The 21922-nt window shown below is 43.2% G+C and overlaps 2 protein-coding genes across 2 annotated transcripts in view; both read right to left on the reverse strand.

Moving 5' to 3' along the window:
- Positions 1–153: 153 nt before the first annotated feature.
- LOC115130366 (EMILIN-2-like) lies at positions 154–18413 on the reverse strand. Its single transcript, XM_029661442.2, has 9 exons — positions 17882–18413; positions 17315–17440; positions 15813–16000; positions 13454–15589; positions 4407–4622; positions 3369–3419; positions 3232–3285; positions 1303–1419; positions 154–1091 (listed from the first exon to the last, which is right to left on the reverse strand). Exons 1-9 carry the CDS (start codon positions 18025–18027, stop codon positions 754–756), a joined length of 3372 nt encoding a protein of 1123 aa, XP_029517302.1. The 5' UTR covers positions 18028–18413; the 3' UTR covers positions 154–753.
- Positions 18414–20633: 2220 nt separating this feature from the next.
- The window catches only part of smchd1 (structural maintenance of chromosomes flexible hinge domain containing 1), a 39880-nt gene continuing 38591 nt past the window's right edge, over positions 20634–21922 (reverse strand). Inside the window, exons 46-47 of the mRNA XM_029661435.2 lie at positions 21398–21556; positions 20634–21188 (exon numbers count right to left, since the gene is read on the reverse strand). Coding sequence (XP_029517295.1) covers positions 21067–21188; positions 21398–21556 — 281 coding nt within the window. The 3' untranslated portion in view covers positions 20634–21066. The remainder of the gene's footprint in view (positions 21189–21397; positions 21557–21922) is intronic.

Below are 21922 nucleotides of genomic sequence, written 5' to 3' on the forward strand. Positions count from 1 at the left end.
TGATGCGGACCAATGGAAATCTATGGGTACATGCTAGCATGCTAATTGCCAAAGTATCCCTTTAACCATTCTATCATACATTTATAGTGATACTATTAATTAACAATAGGCCTATATAATAAAACAATAGTTAATAAACACTCATGGCCACTGTTTAGACAAAGCTTTTATTACTGGTACCAGGGGCAGAATTGAAGTTCTCTGATTCAAAACAGTTCATTTTCAGGCATTGTTCCTAAAGAACATTGTGACTCACTGGGAGGTGATGAAATACAAAGATCTTTCAAAACAACTGTGCTCGTTTTGAAGTTCTGCATCCCTTGTCAGGTAGGAAAAGGACCAGTCTATTTGTTTAACAGTAGTTCCGCTTACAATGCTATGTACAATTGATAGTCCTCAATAAAAATAGTCATTTGCAAATACCTAAAATTACACAGGTTTAAAAATGTAAACAAATTGAACACACACATCAACACAAGCATACATTCAAAGATGTAATTTTAAAAAACGTTGCATTTAGAATATAATCACTAAATATGAATACTCCATGAATGGCAGTAGCCAGCCCTGTTCCCTCCATAACGATCTTATGATAAAATATTTGATACACATTTCTTTTTGTATGAAAGCTCTGTCATAAGATTGCTTTAAAGTACCATCATGAGTTACTACAATACCTGTAAGGCATACCCACATCTAAATTAGAACTAGTGTTTTAAGGTTGGAGCTTTATAAGGCTACTCATTGGTGGGGTTATCTTTTTGAGGAGGTGGGGTAGAGAAGCACGGCGCTAAAAGTCGAGAGGACCTCTGTGTTCTCAGAGATAGCAAGTTTGCCTGCGGTCATGACTAAACCTGCCCTGTCCCCACGCTTCAGAGTGAGAACCAGGCTCAGGGAGGCTGAGCCTCCGCAGTCACAGCTAGTGGAGCTAGCCCCACCTCCGCCACCATTAGTAGGAAGGTAACCAGCCGTGTCCAGCCTCTGGATGCTGTGGTTGGACACAGAGAGCACTGCCTCCACCCTGGCACCTCTCTGGGCTGTCAGCACAGCAGTCAGCAGGTAATGGCCCTCCATGGGAACATTGAAAATGCCTGGAAGAGTAGGAAGAAATACGGGAGGACGAATATTAAAGAGGGAATATCAGTCAACGACAAGGGGGCACTCATGTTAGCTGCATGAGGGACACATACAAAAGTTGACATAAATCTTGCACTTACAGTCTTGATTATTTGGGTAGGTTGCGGTTTACATTTAGGTTAGTGTGGTATCTGTGTGTGATTGGGACAGTGTTGTAGTAGTTACCTGTGTGAGGGTCGTAGTGTCCTCCATCATTCACCAACACCTTGTTGAAGCGGATGATGCCCACCTCACCAGGGAAGGGCAGGAGGTTGAGACCAGCCGAGAAGGACACCCGCTCACCTGACACAGAGATACAGGGTTAAAGTTCAACCCTAAGTGTCTTCAGAAAGTATTCATACCCCTTGACTTTTTCCAACGTGTTACAGCCTGAATTTAAAATGTATTACATTGAGAATGTTTGTCACTGCCCTATACAAACAATACCCCATGTCAAAGTGGAATTATGTTTTTCATTTTTTTTGCAAATTACATAAAATGCAAAGCTAAAATGTATTGAGTCAATAACATGATTTTTGAATGATTACCTCATCTCTGTACCCCACACATACAATTATCTTTAAGGTCCCTCAGTCCAACACTGAATTTCAAACACAGATTCAACCACAAAGACCAGGGAGGTTTTCCAATGCCTCGCAATGAATGGCACCGATTTGGTAGATGGGTATAAAAAAATTAAAAAGCAGCCATTCAATATCCCTTTGAGCATGGTGAAGTTATTAGTTACACTGTGTATCAATACACCCAGTCACTACAAAGATACAGGCGGCTTTCCAAACTCAGTTGCAGGATAGTAAGGAAACCGCTCAGGGAATTCACCATGAGGCCAATGATGACTTTAAAACAGAGTTTAACAGCTGTGATGATGGAAGAAAACTGAGGATAGATCAATAACATTGACAGAGTAAAAAGAAGGGAGCCTGTACAGAATACAAATATTCCAAAACATGCATTCTGTTTGCAACAAGGCACTAAAAATGTGCAGCGGTCTAAGGCACTACAACTCCGTGCTTGAGGCGTCACTACAGACACCCTGGTTCGAATCCAGGCTGTATCACAACCGGACGTGATTGGGAGTCCCATAGGGCGGCGCAGAATTGGCCAAGCGTCGTCCGGGTTTGGCTGGTGTAGGCCGTCAATGTAAATAAGAATTTGTTCTTAACTGACTTCCTTAGTTAAATTAAGGTTAAATTAAAAAATGTTGGGGAAAAAAAGTAATACTGGAAAAAGAAAAGGTTATTTTGTCCTGATTTGTTATGTTTGGAGCAAATACAATGAATAACTGAGTACCACACTCCATATTTTTAAGCATTGTGGTGGCTGCATCATGTTATGCTTGTAAACATTTTGCAGGATAAAAAATAAACGTAATGGAGCTAAGCACAGGCAAAATCCTTGAGGAAAACCTGGTTCAGTCTGCTTTCCACCAGACAATAGGAGATGAATTCACCTTTCAGTAGGACAATAACCTAAAACACAAGGCCAAATCTACACTAGAGTTGCTTACCAAGAAGACAGTGAATGTTCCTGAGTGGCAGAGTTACAGTTTTGACTTAAATCTGCTTGAAAAGCTATGGCAAGACCTGAAAATGGTTGTCTAGCAATAACAGAGGTTGAAGAAATTTGAAAGGAATGAGCAAATGTTGCACAATCCAGGAGTGGAAAGCTCCTAGAGACGTACCCAGTAAGATTCACAGCTGTAATCGCTGCCAAAGGTGATTGATTATAACATGTATTGACTCAGGGGTGTGAATACTGATTTTATCAAGATATATTTTATTTATTTTTTGTGAATTTTGTAAACTTTGACATTAGAGTATTTTGTTTAGATCATTGCCAAAAACATGTCAATTAAATCCCTTTGAATCCCATTTTGTAACAACAAAATGTGGAAAAAGTCAAGGGGTGTGAATACTTTCTAAAGGAACTGTAAGTCACATTGACACAGCTTGTCCCCAAATTTGGGACACACATTCTCACTGTCATTTAAAAATACAAATAAAAAAGTGTTTATTAGGACAGATACAGTAACTCTTGTCCATAACTGACTGGAATACTACTGCTTTAATCTTAAGAGACTGCTAAATATCTTACCTGTTACAGTTAAATACGGTTTGTGTAATGACGGTCTCAGGGGAATGTGGGCAACTGTTGAAAGAGGTTTATTTTCAGAAGACTCACAATTTTATATTCATAGTAAATTAAATCAAATGAGTCAAAATATCACTTACCAGAAATAACTGGAATATTAGGCTTTAAAGACCCTTTAGAGGGTGGGGAAGCTGTAAAATAATCAAGATACATTTCATGAGGTTTTGAAAGAAGGTAATTCATCTTGCAAACATACACTACCTTTCAAAAGTTTGGGGTCACTTAGAAATGTCCTTGTTTTTGAAAGAACATCTATTTTTTGTCCATTAAAATCAGAAATACAGTATAGACATTGTTAATGTTGTAAATTACTATTGTAGCTGGAAACGGCAGATTGTTTTAATGAAATATCTACATAGGCGTACAGAGGCCCATTATCAGCAACCATCACTCCTGTGTTCCAATGGCACGTTGTGTTAGCTAATCCAAGTTTATCATTTTAAAAAGCTAATTGATCATTAGAAAACCCTTTTGCAATGATATTAGCACAGCTGAAAACTGTTGTTCTGATTTAAAGAAGCAAAAAAACTGGCCTTCTTTAGACTAGTTGAGTATCTGGAGCATCAGCATTTGTGGGTTTGATTACAGGCTCAAAATGGCCAGAAACAAATAACTTTCTTCTGAAAATCGTCAGTCTATTCTTGTTCTGAGAAATGAAGGCTATTCCAAATGAGAAACTGCCAAGAAACTGAAGATCTGGGACAATGCGGTGTACTACTCCCTTTGCAGAACAGTGCAAACTGGCTCTAACCAGAATAGAAAGAGTGGGAGGCCCCGGGGGAGTGGGAGGAGTGGGAGGCCCCGGTGCACAACTGAGCAAGTGGACAAGTACATTAGAGTGTCTAGTTTGAGAAACAGACGCCTCACAAGTCCTCAACTGGCAGCTTCATTAAATAGTACCTGCAAAACACCCGTCTAAATGTTTGAATCTACACTGTATTTGTGATCAATTTTATGTTGTTTTAACGGACAAACAAATGTGCTTTTCTTTAAAAAACATGGACATTTCTAAGTGACTCCAAACTTTTGAACGGTAGTGTACCTACTTGTAGGTGTGCACATGCATTTGTATTCTGTATGTGTTTTTAGCCCCTCTCCCAGCTACCCCTATATCTCACCTGGGGCTCCAGCGAAGCCCTTGATGGGGGTCATGCTGCCGTCAGCCCCCTTGGGCGGTTTGGAAGAGATCATGATTCCGGGGGCTCCTGCCTCCCCAGTCTCTATCATATGTGGTGGTAGGGCCCCGTCTGGTATTGGCCCAATGGGCAGGACAGGGCTCTGAGGGACAGGCTTGGTCTCAGTGGGATTACCAGACTCCTCCACACCATGAACGCCTGAAAAGAGGGGGTAATGACAAGCCAGGGGATAAAGAAAGGATGAAGGATAGAGCGAGGGATAAAACCCCGGACCAGTTGGGGAGAGGTAAACATGTGTTAACAAACCAGCTGGTGCCGTGACGACTCCTGACACTGACAGACAGTAGGACTCTACCAGTCTCACTTCCCCTTGTGGCAGCGTTAAGTTAGGGCCCAAAAACTACAATGAAGAAAAATTGTCTGGTCAAAAAAGAGACATCTGAGAATTCCTTTCAGACATTAAGGTCAAGCTTGCATTACTCTTAAACATGCTTTGTGCTTCTCGAGTGAAAGCTTTAACTTCACTTCCCAGTAAAGTCAACCTCCCAGTTAAAGCTGGTTTGTGGGAACTCACATTGAGTATGCAGGGGGCCCTAAGCAAGATTTGGTTAGGGGGCGGGGACCCCACCCACCTTGCGGGCAAAACATTTTAGTGGCCACCCTCTCTTGGCGGCAGTAGGGCAATTTTTTCTTTTGTTGTTGCAGAAATTCCTTCTTGACCATGTGAACTTTCATGTGCCTTAATTACAAACTTGTATTGGATCTGTAAATATGAATATAAAATGTTAAGTTATGAGCCTAGTTTAGCCAAGGAGAAACCACTGAGCTACAGTGTCTTCTGAATGTTTTCAACCCCCTTCACTTTTTCCACATTTGGATTAATTACAAAGTGGGATTAAAATGGATTCCATTGTCCTTTTTTGGCAACGATCCACACAAAATATGACTTTCAAGTATTGCCATAGATTGTCAAGCCAAAACTGTAACTAGGCCACTCGGGAACATTCAATGTCGTCTTGGTAAGCAACTCCATCCAAAGCCTAATTAATAACTTCACCATGCTCAAAGGGATATTCAGTGTCTGCTTTTTTTTTATCCATCTACCAATCGGTGCCCTTCTTTGCGAGGCATTGGAAAACCTCCCTGGCTTGAAAGTCACTACTCGACTGAGAGACCTTAAAGATAATTGTACAGTATATGTGGGGTAAGGGGTGGGACAGTCATTCAAAAATGATGTTTACCACTATTATTCCATGCAATTTATGTGATTTGTTCAGCAAATGTTTTACTCCTGAATTTATTTAGGCTTGCCATAACAAAAGGGGTTATTGACTCAAGACATTTCAGCTTTTCATTTTTAATTCATGTGTATTATTACGGGATGTTGTATGTAGATTTAGTGAAACAAAATCGCAATTTAAACTATTTTAAATTCAGGCTGTAACACAAAATGTGGAAAAAGTCAAGGGGATTGAATACTTTCAACTCATTGAAAGACAGGATTATGGATGGGGTTGACCATGCATTTACATGTTCATTCTTAAAGTGATGGGTGGCGCTAAGGCTTAAGAGGGTGTGAACTATGCTGAATGGGTGTAAACCAAAAATATTTAAATTTCACTTAAATTTGACATAAGCCCCCATAGAGCAATCTGGTCACATATCTGAGTGAGAGTTTCCAACTAAATCATAGGTGCACCCTGGAGGTCAGGCCCCCTGGGCACATGCCTGGTCAGTAATTCATCATGATTACAAGTTTTAGATAGCTGGCTAGACTAAATTACCTAGCAAAAATAAACAATAAAACTGTTTTTTGGTTGTAATGGCTTGAGTTTTTTTCTTATTGGCCCATTTCCTGTGTACTTTTTAGCTATAGTACATGACCTATTACACATTTTGGGGGAATTTCACTCTCTACCCTGAGTATTTTTAAGGTGTATTAGAATGATGGGGAGATAAATAGGTGGGAGACGCAGTATACAGTGATTAAACTCTGGTCTCCAGTGGGGAGGCATTATGTTCTGTATGGGAGTGTTACCCACTCAACACGGCTCTGCTCTCTCTTTCACCTTATTACTGTACTTTCTCTTGTCATTTTACACGAAGGAACAGTTATTATATAGAATGGTTCTCAATATGCCTGAGAGATTCTAATTGTCATCAAACAGTGAGTAATTCCCTGTCATCAGTGACCTAAACACCACACCGCAGACACATCCACTGTGACAGGAGTCAAATGTTTGTGCATTCCTGACAGCCAGAGCTGAGATGACTAAAACAAACTACACATGAGTTTATCAGCTAATCATTAACCATCTCAACATTGTTCTGGGGTGAAGTTTCCCCTTAGGTACAGATCTAGGATCATTTTCCCTTCCCACAATCCTAACCTGAACCGTTAGTGGGGAATATGCTAAACGGACCCAAGATCAGTGTGTCTAGGCAGGGGCAACGTCGCCCTACTCCTCATTATTCTCCTGAGCAGTCAATGAGATAACAGGCAACAGGTCCAAACTCTGTCTTCAGAGGGATTAAGCTATACATGAAAGGCATACCTGCATACCAGGCAGCCTATCCCCCACCTCAGGCAACAGAGGTCAGTCGCTATAAAAGCCAGAACAACATGGTCTGGCTATTAAAACATTTATCTAGGATCAGCTTACCCTCCCCCAATCCCAACCATTAGTGGGGGGGTAAATGCTAAACTGACCCCAAATCAGTGTCTAGAGGCAACATCACCCTACTCCCTAATAAACACTACACAGAGAGGGGACTAGAAGTAATCTGTAAAATACCACAGGAAGGAAGACTTCAGGCGGAACTTGTACATGTGTGTGTAATTTAGTGTGTGTGTGTATTTAGTTTAGTTTGATTATGTGTAGCAGTCGGTTGGGCCTTGATGATTCTGACTGAAAGCCAATCTCAGCCTAAATCGCAGGGTAATGATTAAAGGATGGAGCTCTAACGTGTGCATGCACTATGATTAAAGACGTGGATGTAAACAATTGCAGCTGGGGGCCCCTGGCTTTAACTGTGGACCTGGAGGGAGTGTTACAGTGTATCCAAGAAATCCTACAGTCATATATATGCCATTTAGCAGCCCCTTTTATCCAAAACGATTTACAGTCATGCATCCCGGGAATCGAACCCACCAACCCTGGTGTTACAAGTGCCATGCTCTACCAACTGAGCTAGAAAGGACCACAGACTTACAGCCAGCCCTTCCCTCCACCAGTCTGAGGATATATAAGAATCCCTGTGATATCCTATGTTCCGTACCACATCAGTTTAATCTACTTTCAGGGGGAAAATAGACAATTGAATATCTTCATATGAAGAAGAAAAAAAATATATATATATACGCATTTTTTTGTTTTTTACTCAGTCGGGGTCTCAATTTACGCCTGAGATGGAATAGAGTTGGGATAGCAGAATACACAAGGTGCAATTTCTCCTATGTCATGTCAGTCACTGATAGTCTGTCAATTCTATGCCAGCTAACATTTTCTAGATTGCCAAGTTAGTTTAGTGGCCAGCTATCATGGTCAAATTACCGGCCATGGGGCCCCCATTGATTTTGTCGTCTCACTCAGACACCGTATTAAAAACGGCAATCATTATCCCTACAACACATGGCAAAATGTGTAGAATTACACGAAATTAACTCTAAAACTAGATGTGGTTATGGATGTGTGTCTGTAACCCTACAACCTTGGTTATCTGTCAGAGGGTCATTGACCTGAACAATATGGCCACTGAGGCAGTGGAAGAGGCAGAAAAGCATGCTAGCTTCTCTCTGTACTGCGCACAACTGAACTCTTAAGTGTTGTGTTGTCTGGACTTTCAGCAATGAAGAGTTAACAAGGGTGAGTATATTGCATGTGTGGTTCTCACAGGCAAACATGGGCATGCACACACGTACAACCATGTACACACACAATGCTAATCTCTGGGGAGTGATTGATAGGCTCAGGGGACACCACATTAGCCGCTTGGTTGTGACTAATGGTTTGGGAAATTGCCCTAATTAAACAACACTTTTGATTAACCGAACAAAACATATTTTTCCCGAGCACAGGTGGATAGTCTGGCCCTGTAAAATACTTACAATAGGGGCGATTTCATGCCAGCATAGCCTGAAAATATTTGTCGTATCTCAGATTGTTTTGGCAATTTTCACATCGAAACTTAATTGGGAGGAAGCATGTTTGACATGCTTTTTAAATTTACATCACAAATGATTTGAGAATACCATGATGAAAGTGGCCATTTTAGACCCTTTTAGAACTATACATGCCTCCTGTAAAATCCTATTATCCGTACATGATACAGACAACATCTTGGTGTTATTATACTCCTAATAGTGTGCTCTAACAATTCATCATTATTTTTTTCTTCAATGGCTTGTGAAACAACTGTAAAAAGCATGTCAAACATCCTTCCTCCCAGGGAAGTTTCTATGTGAGAAATGCTAGAATAATCTGAGATACCAAAATAATGTTCCAGCTACACTGGCGTGGAATCTCCCAGTAGAGCACCACACCAGTGAGCACAAACATAAATACACCAGACAAATCTGTTAGCAGTTTTAGACTTTAGATTTTCAGACCGGTCTTCAAGCCAAGCTAAATTTGGTGCTTGTCAAGCCGGGAGTGTCCGTCATTGAGCAGCCAAACACCATTTTAGGAAAATCTGATGTTTCCTTTCAGCAATCAATATATCTATTATCTAAACCACTGAGGAAAGTTGAGGGTCCCAGTTCATGTTCCGCCCATTCAGCTCTTACTCAGTCTCTGAGTTTAGGAGGAAGGGTGTGTATGACGTCATGGCAGTACAGAGGATAGTCTTGACTGTGTCTACGTCCCAAATGGCACCTTATTCCTTATGTAGTGCCCTACTTTTGACCAGTGTCCATAGGGCTCCCCATAAGGCTCTGGTCAAAAGTAGTGCACTATATACGGGATAAGGTTCCATTTGGGATGCAGACTGTGTTTATTTAAAGAGAGACTGGGCCAGGCCAGTGTGTTAAACATATTCAACAAAACCAGAGAAAGAGTAGGCAGGGAGATATGGAGAAAGAGAGAGGGAAAATAAGGGCACTGAGGGGAAAGAGTACGGTTGAAGGAGGGTGTGATGTCATGTCAACCCAGTAGCGCCTGGTCTGAACCCGGTCCACTCTGCTCTCGAATAACAAACCTTCTTCTTGGTTCCTATAAGTGGACAATTGATAAGCCAGTGACAGAGGTCCCTATAAATGGACAGCACTTTCCACTTCCTGATAAGTAGCGATAGTCCGCTGTGCACGCTAAAGACCAGTCCAGGACAAAAGAGGAGCAGTGAGCCAAGTATGAGCCAATGATATCCCAATGTGATCCATGGTAAAGCAGCATCCAGTCAGGAACATATGACAAGCGAAATGCCCTCTAAGGGCAAACATTGAAACATTCCAGCTGACAGAATAATGTTTTTAAATATAAGTTATTACTATAATAACAAGTGAATGGCGGGGTACTGACACTTAATTTCTCAGAGTCTCCGAGTGCATGCTTCACACACGGGTTGAAACAGTGACTCCGATCCAAAGTCTCTCCTTGTGGCTTCACAGCCAGGATCAGACCCCTTCCCCATTGGACTCCCAGACCAGAACATGCAGAGCTGCTTTGTAAACCAGTGAGTCATACAGAGCTGGCTTCAGAAGAAGAGACGCAACCCTCATAAATGTTATGGAGTGTGCTTCCAGCTCCCTTATTCCCAGCTGTGGACCTCATCGGAGTCCAGTTGAGTTCCCCTGGGCCCATGTTTACAAAGAGCCCATGTTTACACTAGTTATCTACAGTGACCAAGGATATGGGGGTTCTGAACTCTCAGATGACCATGAAACAGCAAGGCTAGTCTTAACAAAAATATAGTTATTTAGTTATTACAGAGTATAGGTCTTCACGGGTTCCAAAAAGTTGAACCCGGACAGACCCGAGGGCAATCAGACCAGATTGGACCAGTGACAAATAAATGACATTTATCAGCCAAGTTGCTCTTCTGGTTAATGAATAGGTCTTTATATGTTGTCTAAACCTTCTATAAGTCAATAAATGCACCTTATTAGCGTACAATAAACATGCAGAGCTGTGGTCACATAGACCCGATGACAATCAAACAGGAACCAAACTGGACCAGAGGGACAAAATAGAATGTTGGGCCCGGGTCGGGTATATCGGTTCCAACTGGACCTGTCAAGACCTCTACTACAGAGATAAGGAGCCCGCCTACACACGTTAATAATCCCTTAAAGCCCAAGCATTGCTCGACACAAACCGAGTCTATTTAAAATAACCATGTGTGTTCAATCAGTGCTGCCTCTGAGTCAAAACCCAGGGAGATTGAAATCCAGCTTCCCGTTGCCCTTAGTTCTCACAAAGAAACTAGCTAGGTTTACATTCAATTTGCGACAGATTTTCATGAAAATATTCTAAAACGAGCACAAAACAATATGTACATTTTCCCACCAAGGGTGTTTCCATCAAACTGGCTAGTTGCGGATAAAAAGCTGTGCGTCATGACGTAACGCACATAGAAAGCACTTTGTCATCTAACTTTTTATTTTAAAATAATAATAATAAAGTTCTGTGTTTCCATCCTGTTTTTATCTCTGTCGATGGTTTTGACACAAAGTCTGTGATAAACAGCGAGGGGTCGGCGGGGGGAGGGGCACATAGATTTTGTAGTAATGTTCCAATCACTCAAATATCACATTAATACACGTTAGACATGGCAAAATGTATATAATTGCAAGAAAATTAGCTTTAGAACTGCAAAATGTTCTCTGCACCCCATGACACAATGTGTACAATTGTAGGAAATACACGGTAAACCTTCAAAATGTTTCTCTCTGCCACCAAGAGGGGTGTGAACAGTTTGTGTCATGAACAGTGCTTGTACCAATAGAAATAGATGTGGTGGCAGGCACGCAGGGGATGTAAAGTTTACCAACAAATTTGCTATTTCCATCAGGCTTGTCGTGACATTTTTTGTCCGACTTACATAATGGATGGAAACCTGGTTAGAGACATACACTAACAGGTCCTACATTAAATACACATTACTAGGCACGATTTAAATCAACAACCTTAAGCACCCCAAATGGGCTCCAGCTGCAGCTCTGAGATTTATCTTACTAGCACCATTTGATTGTAATTTTCAATTTGTGCTACTGGAACACCTTGATGATATATACTGTGATATATACTGTGGTGTAACCAGTACGAAACTAACTTAGCAGGAGAGCACTGACGTGGGGGAAGTGTAGGTTTAAGAACAAATGAGAGGTATAACCTGGATAATTGGAATAATCATGCACATTTTAAGCAAGCAACGTGGTCAATCTTATTTAATCTTTAGCCTAATAAACTGTGTATGATTTTCTAAGTTGTAGTGGTAGGAAAACAAAGCATCGCGACTGCAAGTTTACTTCGACATGATGGTTATTGTGACTCCTGTTTGCCACATCTTCAATTTAAGCCTAGAAGACGGTGTGCGCCCTCAGACATGGAGGGAGGCAAAGGTCATTCTACTACCCCAGAGTATCAGAGCACACTATTAATTGTTAAAACAGCCAACCTATCAGCCTGTTACAAATTTTGGGAAAACATTTGTTCAAATACAAAGTTATTTTACAGAAAACAAGTTAACAGCCGCCATTCAACATGCTTATAAAGAAGGGCACTCCACATGCCTGGCACTGACACAAATTACTGATGATTGGCTGAAAGAAATTGATAGTAAGACGACTGTGGGAGCTGTATTGTTAGACCTCAGTGCTGCTTTTGATTTCATTTATCATAACCTATTGCTGAAAAAACGTAGGTGTTTGCATTCTCTGCCTTATTATAGATTGAGAGTTACCTATTTAATAGAACACAGAGGGTGTTCGTTAATGGAAGCCTCTCTCATGCAAATTCAGTTGAGTGTGGTGTACCGCAGGGCAGCCAACTAGGGCCATTATTGTTTTCTGTTTTTACAAGTGACCTTCCACTGACTTTGAATAAAGCCTGTGTGTCCGTGTATGCTGACTACTCAACAGTATACACGTCGGCTGCAACAGTAAAATAACTGACACCCTTAACATAGAGCTCCAGTCAGATTTAGAATGGGTAACTAATCAATAGGCTGGTGCGAAATATCAAAAAAACAAAAAACATAATTTTTGGGACCACTCACTCAACGCTAAACCTCATTTAGATCTATTATTGAATGTGGTTATTGAGCAAGTTGAAGAGACTAAACTTCTGGAGTGTAACCCTAGATAGCAAGCAGTCATGGTCAAAACAAATATACTCAATGGTTGCCAAAATGGGAAGTGGTCTGTCCATGATAGGGCGTTGCTCTACCTTCTTGCCATCTCAGTCGACTAGACCGGTTCTATGGGCCCTAGTTTTGTCACACCTGGACTACTGCCCAGCCTTGTGGTCATCTGCGGCAAAGATGGACATAGTCAAATTGCAGTTTGTCCAGAATAAAGCAGCACGTATCGCACTTAGATGTACATGGAGGGAAAGTGTCATTAACATCCATGTCAGATTTCCTGGCTCAAAGTTGAGGAGAGATTGACTGCATCACTATTGGTCTTTGTGCAAGGTGTTGATGTGTTAAAGGTACTGTCTGTTCATGCAGTTGGCACACAGTTTGGACATGGCATGCAACCAGAGGACATGCAACCAGAGGTCTCTTCCCAGTTCCCAGGTCCAGAACAGAGGCTGGGGAATGCACAGTATAAAATAGAGTCATGACTACATGGAACTCTGCCATCCCAGGTAACTCAAGCTAGCAATAAAACCAGTTTTTAAAAAACGGATTAAAGAATACCTTACTGCACAATGGGGACTGTGAAGAGACACATCCATTTTATTTATCTTGTTTTGTAATTTGCACTGTATTATACATAATGTATATAATGTTCTGTGCTTAGTAAAATGTCATGTTTCAGCGGCTAATGGGGATCTTAATAAATACCAAATCTCTGTGTCAAGTCTTACCAGTGTTCTCAGGACTGGTGGTTAGATGATGGAGGTCCTGGGTGATGACTGAGAAGTGGTCCTGGAGGTTCTGATATGTTCCCTTCAGTCCTTCGATGTCCTTGGTGTGGGCAAGCAGGGTGTCGTTGATCTCGCTGACACAGTTCCACAGGCCGGTCACGTGCTTGTTCAGCCCCTCTTTGATCCTGTGCAGGCTGCTGGAGATGGGCTCCAGCCTGCTGCACATGTTATCCAAGCTGGCAACCCGGCCATCTACAGTTGTAACGTCCAGAGCTACACCCTCGGTCCTGTTCCTGCAGTGGTCTGCCTCGGACCTCACCTTCTGTCCCAGTTCCTCCAGCCGGGCCCTTAGCTCCTCTCTCTGGGCCAGGTGGAGCTCCAGCAGGTCCCTGGCATCATGGGCCGGCCCCACGCTGCTCTGGCAACAGGTGTTCAGTTGCTGGAGCTCCAGGGACTGCCGGCTGAGAGATATACCCAGGGCCGATAGAGAGCCCTCTTGTCCTCCAATACGCTCGCTGAGAGCTCCCAGCTCTCCCCGCACATCTTTAAGATGAGCACTGAGAGAGACACCCAAGTCTGACAGAGAGCCTTCCTGCACTCCAATACGCCCACTGAGAGCTTCAAGTGCTTCTTCCACACCTGCAAGACTGGCACTGTGGTTCAGAAGCTGCCCTTGGAGCTCCAGGGACTGCTGGCTAAGAGAGAGCCCCAGGGCTGACAGGAAGCCCTCCTGTCCTCCCATACGTCCTTTCAGAGCCCATAGCTCTTCCTGCGTATCTGTAAGACTGGCGGTATGGTTCAGGAGCTGCCCTTGGACAAACTCCTCCATGTCTCCAAGACTAGCTGAGTGGCCTTTCATGCTAGACTGCATGGTGTCTAGGCTGGTTTTATAGACCTGGAGGTTATTTTGAATGCTCTTTATGGCCAGTTGGTCAGACTTGCACTCTGTAGAGCACAGCTGGTCAAGGGCATTGAATCTGTCCTCCAGAGCCTGAACGCTGGTCTTGTGAGAGGTCACCTCACCCGGCAGTGCCTCCAGCCCAGCCTGAGGCCTAGATAGGGGGCTGCTTATCTCCACCAGTAGACTGGTGACCCGGTCCTCCATGGAGCTCATCCTGTCCTCAATGGCCTTCTTCAGGTTCGTAGCCCCCTCTGCCCACTCTCTCCTCAGCTTCTCCTCTAGGAAGAGGTTGTGCACTTCCACGCTCCTCTCTGACATGTTTAGATGGGCCTCCAGTTCTTCCACATGGGGCAGGAGTTGGTCAGGCTCGGGCTTCTTCTCTAGGCTGGACTGGAGTCTCGGCTGGGCCCCGGAGACCCGGAACAGCTCCTTCTGCAGCTCCTGCAGACCTGGTGGGGTTCCCTCTCCCCTAAGCAGACCAGGCAGCTCATTCTTGAGGTCCTGGATCTCCTTGCGGAGGTCCATCTCCTTGGACTCGAGGAGCTCGGTCAGGCTGAGGTAGCTGTTCTCCTGGAACTCAGACTGCTCCTGCACTGACAGAATCTTATAGTCACACGAGTTCTTCAAGTCCGACATCTTGATCTCCATGCCCTCCATCATCTCGTCCCTTAGGGCGTGAAACTTTGCATCCACGTAGGCGCGCAGGGCCACGTCATTGGCCGGGGGAGCCGGAAGGGGTGTGGCCAGAGGGGCCTGTGTGGCCTCCATTAGCAGACGTAGCTGTCCGTCATGGTGGTTGACCCTGGAATGGAGGTCATCCAGGGTGTTGCTCTTGGTGTTGAGGGTGTCTGTGAGGTTGTTGATCTTGTTTGTGAACTCGTCCATGTTCACCATTTTGTACTCCTTTTCCAGGGAGAGGTCCTGCAGAAGCATGCTCTGCTGCTCGCCACGCACGCTTTCCGGTTGCCGCAAGTTGTTGAGCAGCGTGACCAGCATCTTGCTGGCGTCCTCCTGCAGATCCACCCTCAGGTTGGCAGACAGGCTGGTCATGGCTGCCTGCATGTCCAGGACCTGCTGTGACAGACGCTGCACCTCCTCCTCCATCTGCTGTGTCGTTTGACTCCCTCCCTGGCTCGCCACCTGGCCACTCACCCCCCCCTGGCCTGTCTGACCTTCTGGCTGCCCCTCTGCCCCCCAGGGGTGGCCACTCTGACCCCACGCCTGCTGCCCCGGACCTACAGAGGGAAAATCCAATGGTTAGGATAGGTCCTCTTTTCTACTAGGGAACCCATATTTATTATTGTGGGTTAAATCTATGCTTTACATTACTACAGTAGTAGAGTAGTGAAAAACATTCCTAAACTAATCATATGACCAGACTAGCATACCAGTTATGTATGGGTTGTGGGTCAGGTATGTGTCTCTAAAAGGTGAGGTAGGTTTAAGCAGCTCTCTTACCCTGTGTCTCTGCGATGTGTCCAGGGGCAGGAGGCGGGTTGGACTGAGGCCCCAGGACTGTCTGACGGGACGGGACACCTTTCAGGTCTTTGCAGTCATGACCCTGGTACCCTGGACAGCACCTCCACTCCAGCTCTGTCACCAGCTTATAGCCAACCTTATACATGGGGCGGAATTGGGTTCGATACCTGGAAAAAGGAAAAGGTAATATGGCAAAGAAAGAGATGACCTAAATGTGCATTCACATTTTCTATAATGGGGAGATTGTTTTGACTTTAAATTTGTCTGTCAGTCCTCACAAATGATGAATGATAATGATATTCATATTTAAAAACAGATTTAATCAATAAATCTAACCATATGACCATTGGGAACACACGCTCAAAAGGAAAAACCCACAACAAGACAATCTAGCAATTATGTTCACAACATAAAACCCCCTCAATGTTATTCTCCACTGAGCTTCTGCTTTCAAAGTTTCAATGGACATTTCCTAAATGTGAGTAATGTGAGCAATGCTTTGCCAAGTTACAACTTACGCTTGAGCAGTGACCCCTCTCGGGAGAGCAGTACAGGCCTTGGAATCCCAGCAATAAAGATCTGTTTATGACAACAGCCTCCAGATGGGCTAGCTAGCCAGTCACACTCCTAATGCATCATGCACTCCTTTTAACGCTGCTTAATATTTTCCACCATTTACACCCTGTCAAATGTGGAGCCACGCTTCGTCACTGGCCCCAGGACATGTTTCCCAACACCATGCTCAATAATAACACATGAAAGCAGCCAACCCAGGGAGAAATGTGTCAGATGCCTCTGACTGATGTTGCACAGGGGGGGGGGGGGGTGTGCACAAAGCAGATGATTGTTTACAGTTTAGCTAAATAAATAGCTTTTTCATCATAGCTGCACAATCTTTAATTCCCCTCATCTTCCATAAGGCTCAATGGGATCACGGACATGTTTCTTGTCCCAGACAGTGACAAATAGAACATAACGGATCAGTCAATCAAACTCACTGGTTCATCATAAACATCTAAATCACTTGCAGATGATCTGTCATAAATACGGAATAATCTGAGGATCTGAAAGGGTGAATGCAGAGGATAACTACATCTACTCAGTGCTTGTGACCCTCTGCTGCTGTAGTGCAGTGATAAACTAGCCGATGGTGATCATGAATACAGTAGCCGACATTAACAGCTGACCAGTTATTTTCTTTGCTGATATTATAAAGCACTTTACACAAGTTTATTCGGAATGCCAATAAACAATGCAATCATGTGATGGTGTTTTAAATACTAGGCAGAGGATGGGACAATGGTCATGGATCCTAAACATTATTGGTTGATATGTGGAAGTATTCTTAACATTCAAAGTAATCAATAGTGTTCAAAGTCAACTTTCTTTAATGATATTGAGTCACTGCTGTAACATCGCTCTCGAGACCAATAAAAATAGCAGCACCCCACCCTCTCGAGCGAGCCTCTTGGGCCACTTACATCACTTGTTGCGCGCAGTTGAGTTGATGCATCTGGCAAGGCGCAGACTCCGGCTGCACAAAGCTCTCGGTGCCACCCACGACCGCATAGCTCACGTTCTTGTGCACGACGTATGCACACCAGTTTCTGAAAAATTAAATTATTGAGTCACACAAAATGACGAAAACAAGTCAGCCTATGAAAGAGGAATGGTGAAGTCCTTGAAGTAAAATAATCTAATCATTATATAGGCCTACCATAAATGTGTTGATTTCATTATTCTATTAAATTGCAGTGACATTTTTATTGAACTTTTTGTTGTTGTTGCCATTGGCCTATTTTAAAAACAAATAACGTGTAAGCCCATAAGTATGTGCTTTTTTTGTTCTAATTTCAATGAAAAATAAATCAATATATATTTCAGCATAGGCCTACAGTAACAATAAAAAGCCATAAAACATGTAAATACTCTAGACAATTTAGACTATTGGAGTCTCCAATAATATAACCATACATTATCAGTCAAAACTATAGACAAATGTCTCTGATTATACATACAGTACAAACAACTATGAAAACTTCACTCACTTATTCCTCTGTCGTTGTTCTGAGCCAGAGTATGCGCTTCCCTGGAACATGTTATACCGTGACGGCGTTCCATTGATCAATGGAAAGGTGAGCAATAAGGGAAATAAGGCACGTTTTAAGACGAATCCGGTGGGAAGGCACTTCATTTTAATACAACGGAAAAAAGTAGACAAATATTAAACATGTAAGCATTGAGGTTAGACGTTTTGGTCCCTCTCCTAGCAGCAACTCGAAAGGCTGATAATGCAAACTTTCTTCCAGGGTAGAGCAGCCTGTGACGTGACGTTCGGGGTACAGCGAACCCCCTTCACCAGCGCTCCTCACTCCCAGAGAGTATAATGCGCTCCCAGTAGAACAGTGATTAGATCCCGTTTCGTAGTTTCCTCACTCATCTGCTTCAGTTTGTATCGGAGATCATGTTCCCTGCTTTCTTGAAAAATACTTGAATGTGGTTGACTGCATGCATGCAACTCTAGTGACAAGTCCCCAAAGGAACGCTTTCATATCCAGCCCACTGGATAATGAAATACAGTGCTTTACACCAGGTTTTCCCAAACTCGGTTCTGGACCCCCGGCTTTGCAAACATGTGAGAGTGTCAGACTAGCATCACTTTATTGTAAGTGATACATCTTGTAGCAAACATGTTTTATTGATATGCGGGTGTCATATGACCATCACCTTCAGATCGGCGGGGACACTGACTAAAGTACTACTCATACAAAACTTCGAATAAAACCTAAAGACACTTTTTAGAATATATGCCAAATGATTGAGTGTGCATTGACATGAGATCATAGTGTTATAGATACATTTGATTGAGTGTCATTTTAGACGTACATTTAACCGAATAAAAAACGAGTTGGCGCACACCCAGAAAACATATTTTATGTGTAGGTGCGAACAGCGAAAAATCTATAAACTAAAGAAATAGTCGCACACTTCATATAAAGTCTAATAAATTGATATATTCTTTCTCCAGCTTATCAGCGTACACCCAATATGTTCCCACTGTTGATACTTATTATGCATTATAGTTTAACCAAAAGATTACATGTAACAAAACCAAATGAAATAAGTAACAATTAAATGTGAAATAATTTGTTTAATTCTATGTTGATGCTAATATTAAATTGTTTCCATATAAGAGCCTAATAAACTCAGCCAAAAAATAAATGTCTTCTCACTGTCAACTGCGTTTTTTTCCAGCAAACTTAACATGTAAATATTTGTATGAACATAAGATTCAACAACTGAGACAAACTGAACAAGTTCCACAGACATGTTACTAACAGAAATGGAATAATGTGTCCCTGAAAAAAAAGAAAGCAAAATCAAAAGTAACAGTCAGTATCTGGTGTGGCCACCAGCTGCAATAAGTACTGCAGTGCATCTCCACCTCCTGGACTGCACCAGATTTGCCAGTTCATGCTGTGAGATGTTACCCCACTCTTCCACCAAGGCACCTGCAAGTTCCCGGACATTTCTGGGGGGGGAATGGCCCTAACCCTCACCCTTCCAATCCAACAGGTCCCATACGTGCTCAATGGAATTGAGATCCTGGCTCGTCGCTGGCCATGGCAGAACACTGACAATCCTGTCTTGCAGGAAATCACACACAACGAGCAGTATGGCTGGTGGCATTGTCATGCTGAAGGGTCATGTCAGGATGAGCCTGCAGGAAGGGTACCACATGAGGGAAGGAGGTCGTCTTCCCTGTAAAGCACAGCGTTGAGATTGCCTGCAATGACAAGCTCAGTCCGATGATGCTGTGACACACCGTCCCAGACTATGACGGACCCTCCACATCGATCCCGCTCCAGAGTACAGGCCTCGGTGTAACGCTCATTCCTTCAACGATAAAACCATCATCAAATCAGACCATCATCCCTGGTGAGACTTACCCACGACCTGTCAGTGAAGAGTACTTTTTGCTAATCCTGTCTGGTCCAGCGACGGTGGGTTTGTGCCCATAGGCGACGTTGTTGCCAGTGAGGTCTGGTGAAGACCTGCCTACCAACAGGCCTCTACAAGCCCTCATTCCAGACTATTGAGGACAGTCTGAGCACTGATGGAGGGATTGTGCGCTCCTGGTGTAACTCGGGCAGTTGTGGCCATCCTGTACCTGTCCCGCAGGTGTGATGTTCGGATGTACCGAACGTTGTTCGGATGTACCGTGTCTTAGGCGTCTCGCAGTACGGACATTACAATTTGTTGCCCTGGCCACATCTGCAGTCCTCATGCGTCCTTGCAGCATGCCTAAGGCACGTTCACACAGATGAGCAAGGACCCTGGGCATCTTTATTTGTGTTTTTTAGAGTCAGTAGAAAGGCCTCTATAGTGTCCTAAGTTTTCATAACTGTGACCTTAATTGCCTACCATCTGTAAGCGGTTAATGTCTTAACGACCGTTTCACAGGTGCATGTTCATTAATTGTTTATGGTTCATTGAACAAGCATGGGAAACAGTGTTTAAAGCTTTTACAATGAAGATCTGAAATTCTTTGGGTTTTTACAAATTATCTTTGAAAGACAGGGTCCTGAAAAGGGGACTTTTTAAAATGCCATGAATTATTGCTTAACAGTTTCACACAATTCTAATTAACTTAATCACGACACACCCCTCACTATTAACATTGGTTGCACTAATTACACCGTCCACATGACCTGGTTCATGCATTCATGACATTACCCTGAAGAAGTCAGTGATGCTGAAACATTGGTGATTTACCCAATAAATTACTGTGAGTTCATATATGGTGTGCGACTCTTTATTTTTATAGTTTGAGGTCACTTTAGCATCAGTCAGCCAAATACGGATTCATTCAAAACATATCTTGTAGAATTTTCACAAACACACCTAATTCCTAAGTGAAAACACATTTATAAACAATTTAAAAAATATTTTTTTAATAAAAAAATAAAATAATCTTTGTACATTGTCCAAAACCTACCTTCCCCTCTCGAAACACAGTTAATTGTAAACTGGACAAAAAGAAAAAGTTAATCACTTCATATTGCTGCCATCTACGTTTAAATGTGTAAAAAAAAAACACCAACCTGCTGAACAAATGAATGAAAATGCGTGAAGAGACTAACTCTTCAGACTCAGACATGATACAACACTCTGCTGTACATGTCAAATGGAATTGAAAACGGACATTTGTGTTGCTCAAAAAAAAGGGAAATCAATAGTCTTGTTTTAATAACTTCCGCCTCGTCCTCTTGGTTACCATACCGGACGATTCTCCGGCCTTGTCAAGACTCCGTTTCACCCCAATGGCGGAAGGCGTCCGAACTGGAGTACTGGCTGTACAAAAACACAACCGACAACATACCTTTCACATAAAAAAAAAATAGCAAAGTAAATCCCTCACAGATTAAAACAAAGCGACAGGAAAATAATGTAGGGGTCACCTACCAATGCTCTTTAGGGCCTTGGGTGTGAGGAATGTGCTTTAATATTTGAAAAAAAAAAATCATCAGTGTCAAAATGTACCCCTCATCATATACACGTACCAAGCTTTGTCTCGATGTCTTTGAGCTGAGTCTCCTGCTCATCCATCTCCTCTTCTTTCTGCACCATCTCAGGTGACTTCAGGTATTGCATGTGGCCATCAAAGTCCTCCTGCACCTGTCTGCTCTTTTCCATGGCCAACCGGTACTGCTGGAGCAGGTCTGCAAACAGGGGCAAAGGCATTTTTTTTTTACCCCTTTTTCATGGTATCCAATTGGTACTTACAGTCTTGTCCGTATGGGAGTTGCAGCCATGAGACTCGGGAGAGGCGAAGGCCGAGAGCCATGAGTGAGAGCACAACATGCCCACTTAACCCGGAAGCCAGCCACACCAATGTGTCGGAAGAAATACTGTACACATGGCGACCGTGTCAGCGTGCACTGCGCCCGGCCTGCCAAAGAAATCGCTAGTGCGCGATGGGACAAGGAAATCCCTGCCGGTCAAACCTTCTAACCCAGATGCCGCTGGGCCAATTGTGCGCTGCCCCATGGGTCTCCCGGTTGCGGCCCGCTGCGACAGAGCCTGGA

The sequence above is a fragment of the Oncorhynchus nerka genome, linkage group LG6 (genome assembly GCF_034236695.1).
Source record: "Oncorhynchus nerka isolate Pitt River linkage group LG6, Oner_Uvic_2.0, whole genome shotgun sequence".
NCBI lineage: Eukaryota > Metazoa > Chordata > Actinopteri > Salmoniformes > Salmonidae > Oncorhynchus > Oncorhynchus nerka.

Coding starts and splice junctions, on each gene's coding strand:
- LOC115130366 (XM_029661442.2), bottom strand. CDS start 18,027: ATGAAGTGCCTTCCCACCGGATTCGTCTTAAAACGTGCCTTATTTCCC. Junction 1,420..3,231: donor ACCGTATTTAACTGTAACAG/GTAAGATATTTA, acceptor TCTCTGTGTCAG/GTGAGCGGGTGTCCTTCTCG. Junction 1,092..1,302: donor ACACTACGACCCTCACACAG/GTAACTACTACA, acceptor CTACTCTTCCAG/GCATTTTCAATGTTCCCATG.